Source organism: Malus domestica, chromosome 11 (genome assembly GCF_042453785.1).
Source record: "Malus domestica chromosome 11, GDT2T_hap1".
Taxonomy (NCBI): domain Eukaryota; kingdom Viridiplantae; phylum Streptophyta; class Magnoliopsida; order Rosales; family Rosaceae; genus Malus; species Malus domestica.
This window is the reverse complement of record NC_091671.1, coordinates 4198303-4209380: the sequence shown is the minus strand read 5'-3', so window position 1 is coordinate 4209380 and position 11078 is coordinate 4198303. Positions and strand designations below refer to the sequence as shown.

The 11078-nt window shown below is 39.7% G+C and overlaps 1 protein-coding gene and 1 pseudogene across 1 annotated transcript in view; both read right to left on the bottom strand.

Annotated features, from left to right (window-relative positions):
- LOC114819589 (putative disease resistance protein RGA3) overlaps window positions 1–1375 on the bottom strand; it is a 5698-nt gene extending 4323 nt beyond the window's left edge. The window contains exons 1-2 of the mRNA XM_070807577.1: window positions 1085–1375; window positions 6–967 (exon numbers count right to left, since the gene is read on the bottom strand). Of these exons, the coding sequence (XP_070663678.1) occupies window positions 6–967; window positions 1085–1268 (1146 nt within the window). The 5' untranslated portion in view covers window positions 1269–1375. The remainder of the gene's footprint in view (window positions 1–5; window positions 968–1084) is intronic.
- LOC103422636 (KH domain-containing protein At3g08620-like) overlaps window positions 1–11078 on the bottom strand; it is a 25922-nt pseudogene extending 14844 nt beyond the window's left edge.

The following is an 11078-nucleotide window of genomic DNA, read 5'->3' as shown; positions in this document are numbered from 1 at the left end:
CGCACCTTTGCCACCAATGGAACGCCACCACAATTTTTAGCAATATCCCTTCCAATTTTTTGGAACTCAGGAGCTATATGAGCGCTGTTATTGGGGAAAACTCTATCTTTCATGATAGACCAACATTCATCTACAGAAAGTTTTCCCAATTCATGCCTTGGAAGTAGCTTTTCTGAAATTGATGCGACTTTGCCACTGCGAGTAGTGACAATAATTTTGGATCCTCGAAAAGAATTAAGCTTTGACAAACCTTCCATCAAATTCTCCCATTTTTCGGAATCTTCGTTCCAAACATCATCAAGTACGAGCAAGTATCTTTTATTTTTCAACTCTTCAATAAGGAACATAAGCAGAGCATTCTGGTTATCTTTCGAAGGGGCTTTTGCCGGGTTAAGTTGTTCTAACATCTGAAGTAGAACTAAATTGACATCAAAAGTGTTCGACACACAGACCCATATTCTCTTTTCAAAAAACTTCTGTATCGAATCCTGATTGTAAACTGACTTGGCCAATGTTGTCTTCCCGAGGCCTCCCATTCCCACGATGGCCAATACCGCAAGATTTTCTTGATCGTATTTGGAGTCAGTCAAGGTTGTAACTATTTTTGACACGACATCTTCCCTTCCAACAGTTATTTCATCTCTGCCAAAGAATGCGTTGGTTTGTCTGTCCCGCGTATTTTCTCGAGGGGTTGCATCTTTATCCTTGGAAACTAGTCCAAGAAGAGATGCTTCACTCTTGAGATCCACCAAGGATGCATTGATCTTCTGAAATTTAGGCGCCATTTGAAGACGAAATGCAAGTGGATTGGAGAGTGAAAAGAAGTTCAGAACCTTTTTCTTCATATGGTTTTGAATTTCGACCTTACGCCGATCAACTTCGTACCCGAATTCATCCAAGACATCCTCAGCATCATGAGCTACGTCTGTGAGTTTCTTCACCCAGTCCTCTATTGACTTGGGCCGATCTGTTAAGAGAAAGGAAAAAAAAAAAAAAAAAAAGGTATTTGAGATTGGTAATTAAATACTTTGTAATTGTAGCATGTGTGTGTAAGATTACAAGAGAATTCAGAAATATATACTACCTTGTGGTTGGTCAGCAACATCAACCAAGAAACCTTCAATGTTGGTTAATGACTTTTGAAGCTTTCTGAGTTCAGCTTTGAAACCCCAAGCAAGGCTGAGTTCTTGAGCAGCAAGTGACGCCACCTTCGACAGTATTCCCTCAACAGAAAAAGTAAACACAGTTTCTACAATCTTCCCTTCCATGCCGATCGAGTGAATGTTCTCTCAGTTTTTGCTCGAGTAGATAGAAGGAAATAAAATGCTGATGGTCGGCTGCAATACACCAGATGTGGGTTTAAGTACTTTGACAATATTTCTTCCTTACACAACTGTTTGATCCAACTTTCTCTTAATAATTGATGATGTATTCGATTCTTTGCTTGTAGACACGTCTGGTTCCTTCCTTCTGTGGTGCTTCCAAGTATCTTTCGTTTCGAATTTAATCCGTTCTTGTTGATCCTTTGCTTTAGCCTTGTATAGTTTCTTCCTTCCCTGGTGCTTCCAAGTATCTTGAATTTAGTTCCTCCTCGTTGATCCTTTGCTTTAGACATATCTAGTTCCTTCCTTCCGTGGTGCTTCCAAGTACCTTGAATCTAATTCCTCTTTGTTGATGCCTTGAGTGTACATCCTCCTTGGGTGTACCTCCTTTTCTAGATTCTTAATATACATATGAAAATATATATGTGCTTCCAAGTTTATGCAGTCTTCCCTTGTACGCTGATAAGTTGGTCAATCATCGTGTTTCTGAATTCTCTCTATAACAAAAGAATATCTCCGTTCATCCGTATATCTTAATGTAATGGAAGAAAACCACTGCATTGGTCCTCATCAAACAGGTCCACAACGCGTCGTCCCTTACAGTTTGCATACAGAATTGAATCACACCGAGAAGCATACGCTGGCAAGCAAGCTCAAGAGTCGCACGGGAGAACGAACCAATAGAAGAGGAGTTAAGTGAACCATTACAGACCAGTTTTGGCACGCTTCATCCCGCTTGAAGTGAAAGGAGAGACACCACCATACGGTTGAGGGCTCTCTTCTCGTAAATTGGATTTCAGCATAGCTAGTTCTCTCAACTGTTCCCTCTTGTAGTGGTCTTGTGACTCATCCTGAAATGAAAAATGAGAATTTAATATCCATGATTTTTGTGAAAAAAATGTGATTAAAAACCGAGAGTTATAGCTCACAGTTTGTGTGAAAAAATGCGATAAAAGACCAAGAAGCACTTTTATATGAATGAAGGACATCTACGTATTGTCCATTGAGGGAAGGAGAAATCAGTTTCATGATTCGTTGCAATACTTATTTGAGAAAAAAGATACTTCATAGCGTAAAAGCAAAATAAAGTATTTGTATTGGAAAGCCGAAGGGACGAGTCAAAAACGATACCATAGGTTTGAGAAGTTCTTCTATGATTTATTTTGCCTGTCTCAACCGCATATCAACAATATTAGCAGGCAATTCAGCCTCAATTATAATGTGCAGTGGATTATTCAGATGTTCATAACCTGGTCTTCCCCTCAACGATTCCTCCTTGAGAATAACAAGGCAAGAAACACGTGTCAAAATACGTAAACAAAATACATATCATAAAATGGAAACACAAAAATAAAAAAAGAACTTGATTTAAATTTCTGTTTTTAATAAATGACAAAACTGGGGATAATTCTACCTTGTCAATATCTCCTATTGAACATTTTCCTCTTATGTACACACGACAGCCTGTAGAAGCTTCCACCCGCTTTAGTGAATTGCCTCTAGGACCCAGAAGCCGGCCAACAAAATTGAGCTATAAAATACAAGTTTCAGTACCACAAACAAAAGGGGTGAATATAGATAAGGTACTTAAATAAGAACTTGTTTTCTCAATCGATCATTAAATCATGTGCGGCTGAGAATTCTGAGATGCTTTGAGAAACATGTCTTATTTTAAGAACCTTATTAAATAATAACTGTGTGTGTGTGCGCGCGCTTGTACGTGCAAACACCTCCAATAATATGTTTTTGTTAACCATTCAACCAACGACTTCGAATTTAAGATAGCAACGTCCCTTAACGTACCGTCAAGTTATATGGGTGGCTTACATTTAGAAAGCTATCTACTGGAATATCCAAGCGCAATATCCTCTTCACAATGTAGGAACTTGGGCTTGATGGTCCACTCCATATTCATCCCTTGTGGACCACCTAATCTCTGTAACATTATGCAACCAAAGCCAAACTATTGAAACAAGACGCAAAAAAAGATGAACAGACGTAATGTTGCGGTACTGATAAAAAGATAAAACTGTGAAAAAGAGGGAATATGAGAACCTATAGCGCATTCCATATAAAATAAATGTGACAACAGATTATTATACATGCAATCAACGTAGTGGTAATCCCAGCTTGTCAATCAACATAAAATGGCATGGGAGTAAATAAAATCAATTAAACTTTAACCGGATTATAAAGCTGAAACTTCCACTATTTACCATATAATACTGGACATAATCAGTGGCGGATCCAGGATTTTAAATTCGGGGGGTCCCAATAATAAAGGTAAAAAAATTTATAGATAAAAATAACATTGAAAAGTTAAATATAATACACTTTATTCAAAAATTAGATGGTGCTATTGGCTTTGGCTTGAAAAATCTTTCCATATTTCTCATTTCTAAACTACACATTTAACCAAAAACACAAAATATATACCAATCAACCAATAAACAAAAAATCCATCTAAATTGCAATGATAAAATGAGTATACAAACATAAAACATATCAACAACCATATCAATAATAGACTAAAAATCTCCACCAATATCTAATATAATTTAATTGAGATTAGATTAGAATACCAAAAAACATACTTGAACTTTGAACTAAATAGTGGTGGCTTGGAGAATTGAAACAAGTGGAGGTATGATATTGGAGTAATGTAATTATAATATGAAATTGGGTGGGATTAGGAATCGGGTGGGATTAGAAATTGGGTTTTGGGTGAATATAAGAAAGATGGGGATTAGGGGAAAAGCAGAGGAGTGGGGAAAGGAAACGGGAGGGACTCTCGGGAAGGATGCGGCCCATGTGGGGCTTTAAAAGAATATGGAACATCATGGACAAACAGCAGAGTTTGTCTCATTGATTTTTTTATTAAATTAAAACAATTGGCCAAAACTATGCCGTTTTGGACCAATTGTTAAAAGGCCCTGTTTTCTTTCTTCTTCCCCTCCCAGCTGTCTTCTTCTCCATTAGAACCTGCAACTCCAACCCGTAGCACAGACCTCGTGTCGAGTACGAGGGGTCCTCCGGAAAATTTCTAGCAGCAATTTAGGATCACCGAGGGGTCATGGGACCTCCCAGGTCCCTCTGTAGATCCGCCACTGGTCGCAAGCAAAGAGGCAATTCTTCTTCACGTCCTTTGCATGCCGCCCATGCAACGGAAACCACGTCAAGTCTTCAAGGGCCATCCATGCCGCAACCAACATATCCTTCTGCATCCACCAGTACCAATCCGTTGAGTGCACTCTCTGCGGATCAAATTCAACAATTGACTCATGCTCTCTCCTTGCTTTCTTCTGGTAATGGGAACGCTTATGCAAATGCCGCAGGTCCGAATTCTCTTTCTGTTACTTCCATTAATTCTGTGTTTACTAAGCCATGGATCTTGGACAGTGGAGCTACAGACCATATCGTTTATGATTCCACCTTATTTACTACCACCAAACCTCCATCTATACCCGTTGTTAATTTGCCCACTGGTTCTTCAATCCCAATCACTTGTACTGGCACAGTACCATTTAATTCTGATATCACTTTAGCCGATGTCTTGTGTGTTCCGTCTTTTAATCTCAATCTCATGTCCGCTAGCAAAGTCACTAACTCTCTCAATTGTTGTGCCATTTTGTTTCCCACCTTTTGTGTTTTGCAGGACTTGGCTTCAGGGAAGATGATTGGTTCGGGTAAGATGCGTGATGGTCTTTACTACATGTCACCTATACACCGAACACCTGCCTCTCATCAAGTTTCCCATCCTTCCTATTTATGGCACCAACGACTTGGGCATCCATCCCCTTCTCGTCTCAAATTAGCTTCGTCTTTATTACTTTCTCATGCTATTTCCATTGACTATACTTGTAGTGTCTGTCCTTTGGCCAAACAAACACGACTTCCGTTTTCTTTAAGTTCAATATCGACTCATGCACCATTTGTTTTATTACATTGTGACATATGGGGTCCTTACAAAATTCCCACTCACTCTGGGGCTCGTTTCTTTCTTACAATTGTGGACGATTTTAGTCGATGCACTTGGGTGTTTTTCATGTCTCACAAATCTGAGACCCAACATCTTTTAAAGTCCTTTCTCACCTTTGCTCACACTCAATTCCATGCCACAGTTAAAACCATCAGAGTAGACAATGGGTCTGAATTCTTATCTATGAAGGATTATTTTCAATCTAATGGGACCGAACTTCAACGCACTTGCGTTTACACACCCCAACAAAATGGGGTTGTTGAACGCAAACATCGCCATATTCTTACAGTGGCCCGTGCTTTACGCATTCAATCCAACATCCCCCTCATATTTTGGGGTGATTGCGTACTCACTGCCGTCTACCTCATCAATCGTTTACCTTCTCCGTTACTTTCCCACAAATCACCCTTTGAACTATTATACAAACGTCCACCATCCCTTGAGCATCTACGCGTGTTTGGTTGTCTCAGTTATGCTACCGTTGTACACCCTACCCACAAATTTGAACCTAGAGCACACCGGTGTGTTTTCGTTGGCTATCCCACAGGTCACAAAAGGTATAAACTTTACAACTTGGACACTAAAAAATTTTTGATCAGCCGTGATGTAATATTTCATGAGACTTCATTCCCATTTTCTAATCTTTCCCCTCCTGATTCTCATACCACTGCCCTTAACCCTATCCCTCAGGACCCCACCTTTTTTTCTCCCATTTCCCATTTCCCTCCACCGCTTCATGCACCTACCACCTTTGATCAACCTCCTCCCTTAACCACACCTGGCGATGACTCCTCCCTCGCCGACACTCCCACTCCCCATATCTCACATGGTCCCTCCTCCACCGACATCCCTCCCCAACCCGTGACCACCTCTCCTCCATTACTACACGTACCCCCTCCTCCTGCCCCCTCTCATGCCTCCCCTCCCGACCTTGATATTCCCATCTCTTCCCCACCCCTTCTCCCTTCTCTCCGCCATTCCACTCGTCCTAAACAGCCACCGACATGGACTAAAGACTACCACATGTCTCACCAAGTCAATCATTCTTCTCTGGCACTACGTCCTGCAACAGGTACCCGTTATCCCATTTCTCATTTTCTTTCCAACTCTCGTTTCTCTTCTGCCCATTGCTCTTTTTTAGCTAACATTACAGGTCCATCTGAGCCCACCACATATGCTGAAGCTATCCTTGATCCACACTGGCAACAAGCTATGCATACCGAATTAGATGCGTTACAACGTAATCAAACTTGGGACTTGGTTCCCCTTCCTGCTGGTCATAAGCCTATCGGCTCCAAATGGGTTTTCAAAAAGAAGTACAAGTCTGACGGTTCTCTTGATCGTTACAAGGCTCGTGTTGTTGCAAAAGGATACACACAGGTTGAGGGCGTTGATTACCAGGAAACTTTTTCACCCACTGCCAAACTTACTACTCTGCGTTGTCTCATTACCGTTGCTGCTGCCCGTACTTGGTTCATTCACCAGTTAGATGTTCAAAATGCCTTTCTTCATGGCACTCTTCATGAAGAGGTCTACATGGAACCCCCTCCAGGTCTTTGCCGACAGGGGGAGAATCTTGTATGTCGGCTCAAAAAGTCCCTTTACGGACTCAAACAGGCATCTCGAACTTGGTTCACCACCTTCTCAGACGCTATTCAAAACGCCGGATATCATCAATCAAAAGCGGATTATTCCTTGTTCACCAAGGTTCGAGGTACTTCAATCACTGTTGTTCTTATTTATGTTGATGACATACTTATCACAGGAAATAATATCCAAGAGATGGAACAACTCAAAGCCTTTCTTCTCAAACGCTTCCGCATCAAAGACCTTGGCGATCTAAAGTATTTTCTGGGTATTGAGTTCGCATGCTCGGAAAAGGGAATTTTTATGTCACAGCGAAAATATGCACTCGACATTCTTCAAGACTCAGGGTTACTTGGTGTACGACCAGATCCTTTTCCAATGGAACAAAACTTAGCACTTACACCACAGATGGAGCATTGTTAAATGATCCAACTAAATACAGAAGGTTAGTTGGGAGATTGATATATCTCACTGTTACTAGACCGGACATCGTTTATCCCGTTCGTACTTTGAGCCAATTTATGCACGAGCCACGAAAACCGCATTGGGATGCAGCTATGCGAATCCTTAGATATATCAAAGGCACTCCAGGTCAAGGTCTACTATTTTCAGCCAACAATAATCTAGACTTGAAAGCTTTTTGTGATTCTGATTAGGGAAGATGTCGTGCCACGAGAAGATCAGTTACGGGATATTGTATTTTTCTTGGCAATTCACTTATTTCTTGGAAGTCTAAGAAGCAAGATAATGTGTCCAGGTCATCAGCTGAGGCAGAATACCGTGCTATGGCAAATACTTGCCTAGAAATAACTTGGCTGCGATACATATTACAAGATTTACGAGTTCTCCAGAAAACTCCCGCTTCATTATTTTGTGATAATCAGGCAGCTTTGTACATCGCAGCAAATCCTGTTTTTCACGAACGTACCAAGCATATTGAGATAGATTGCCATATTGTTCGAGAAAAATTACAAGCTGGTATAATTCGTCCTATGTATGTGCCTACATTCCTTCAGTTAGCTGATATTTTTACGAAGGCTTTAGGGAAGGATCAATTTGTGAAGCTGCGAGACAAGTTGGGCGTTCGTAATCTTCACTCTCCAACTTGAGGGGGAGTATTAAGAATATATTATAATTAATGTATAATATTGTATTTGTCTAATCTAGGAAAGGCTATTCCATGAATTGTGGATCTCTTGTCTAACCTAGGAAAGGCTATTCCATGAATTATGGATCACACTTTATAGGATTAGAATCAGTTTTTGTCTTTTTCGTTTTGTCTTTGTATATATGGGCTCCTTACCCTCTGTTCTAAATATACAAAATATTCAGCCATATCATTCCTATCAATCCCAGGAACTACCTAGCTCTTTCTTATTTAAAAGGAGGAGAGAATCCTCCTCCGTTGCTTTAGGGAGTACATAATTGCAACACTTACATCATGAGGCCGTCCGTTCCAGCCACCAAGGCCTGACCCCCTATATTTTGGCATTATGTCTGAGCCAATAGGGCTAGGGCTCCACGTTGCAGCGTGTCAAAGTCACTAAACCCTTGGTTGGGCATCATTCCAGAGACGCGAATTATCTCTATCAATACAGAAAAGAACCAAAGTTAGAAATTTCCTTCCTCAACATATATCACAATGAAAACAAGAATATAGAGCGTGGAATCTGCCTCCTGATATTACGAATAGAAAACTCATGAATTGGAGTGATTAGTGATTACATGAAAAAGAATATATCACATATACAAACATACAAGTCAACTCCAATATTGTAGGGGAAAAATGAAGTTCCATTTTACCCCAAAGAACTAAATCTTCATGCCCTTCTTAGATGCAGAAAATTCGACATTCTACTCTCACTATCAACAAGTTCTGATATTTTTCCTCAAGCATTTCATAGTTCATCAATTACCCAATTCTGAAATCCAGAAATGAACAGCAGGTATAGCTTTTTCATGGCATAATCTCAACTGGGTTCACGGGAAAAAAATAGCTGAAAGATTCTGGTCTTCGGCAAAAACAACATCCAGAAAAAGCAATTACCCAATACACACATGCAGAAAGAACAGCATACATAGCTTTTTCATTGCACAATCTGAATTGGGTTCACAGGACAAAGTTCAAAAACATAAGAAACAATTCCAAATCCGAATCACAACACAGAAAATAAGAACTTAATCCGATAGTAAAAAGATGGTTAAAAGGGTAGAAACCTTGATTCAAGAGGCAGCCGCATATGGGAACGACCTGCGTGAAAGGCCTGAGCTTTCGGTGCTCCGTCAGCAGCTCTGTCCACTAATTTTTCAGACTGACATTATTTCATACCAGTTACGGAGGTTTGCACAACAAACATGCAAATCTAGCAGCAAACTCATTTAGGCTTTTGTATTTAAATTAAATCAGGCAGGGGACAGCAAGAAAAATAATCAATAAACTACCGTGCTATATATAAAAACTAAAATGGAAGAGCGGATGTGCAAAATAAGGGTGTTCCATTAGGAAGTACATAATTGCCAACACTTACATCATGAGGCCATTCGCCGAGGTCTGACCCTCTATAATTTGGCATTATGTCTGAACAATTAGGGCTAGGGCTTCCACGTTGCAGTTCGTCAAAGTCACTAAACCCTTGATTGGGCATCATTCCAGAAGGCGAGTTATCTCTATCAATACAGAAGAGTACCAAAGTTAGCAATTTCCTTCCTCAACGTATAACACAATGAAAACAAGAATGTACAGTATGGAATCAGTTTCCTGACAGAGTTCAACTCGTCGATATTATGAACAGAAAACTCAAGAGTTGGAGTCATTGTGATTGCATGAAATGAAAGAACACATAACATAAACGAACATTCAAGTCAACTCCAATATTTTGGGGGGAAGAGAAGTTCCATTTTACCCCAAAGAATTAAATCTTCATGTCCTTCCTAGATGCAGAAAATTCGATATTCTACTCTCCCTATCAACAAGTTCTAATCTTTTTCCACAAGCATTTCATAGTTCATCAATTACCCAATTCTGAAATACGTACAGAAATGACAGCAGGTTGAGGCTTTTCATGGCACAATCTCAATTGGGTTCAAGGGAAAAAGCTGAAAGATTCCGGTTTTCGTCACAAACAACATCTAGAGAAAGGAGAGACGTTACTTTTATCCTAGAAAATTCGGATAGAGTGCACATGTTTGTAGGAGTAAGTAACTTCTTGTTTGCAGCTTAAATAGTCGGCTTAAAATAATACAGACTACTTCCTCCATATCTGAAATGCACAGCTTATTATAAACACGATTAATTCTCGGAGATATAAATGTGAATCTTTCATAATGGCATAAGAAAGGGGCTCAAAGGAGACAACGTTATCTTCACGGCCCGAGGAACTCTCTATAAAATACTAAGGTGTTGAGACAATGGTGAGTAAACACCATCTGGAAGAGTGACCTAAAGTACCCAATATGGACCTACACCGACATTGTTATCATCATGGCATTCCATGTAAAAGAATTTACTATTTTACAAGAAACAGAGCAAACTTTGTTCTGCAACACAAATGACTCTTACCACATCGTTGTCATCATGTCATAATGACTAATAAGTTCATGGTGAATACAAAATGGAAAAAAACCTGAAAATGGGAAAAAATGAGTACTTAGATTGTTCAAAGTAAAAGATAAGGAGAAAAGCACACCTTATATACTGGAGCCGATTCTACAGACTCTCATCCCCAATAAAGCATCCAGAATTTCTTAATTTTCTTTCTTTCATTAAAGACAGTACTAAGCTCATAGGACATTGTGCGAACCTTCCATACGTGCAAGCTGGGCTACGTCCATGTTTAGTAGTTTCTCCAGTTTTAACTGTGATATAAATGCCATTGAAAAACACAACATATATAGTAAGTCAGAAGTCAACAACACAATGCATTTAGAAGAGAAGGGGAGGTGTGGATTTGAAAAGCTTACATGGATTAATTTCAATGCTTAAGTTTGAGCTGTTTGTACATAAAACTGGAATACAAGTAATCTCGGAGAGCTATGGACTTGCACACCATGATATATGATACATATAAAGCAGTTAAAGAAGCAAAGTGTTGTTGAATTTGATGTGGCAGAGACTTGAGCTTTGGCCATCATTTCAAATGTAACGATTCAAGTTTCAATGATCCAACTTGAACATCAAGATAGAAATTGAG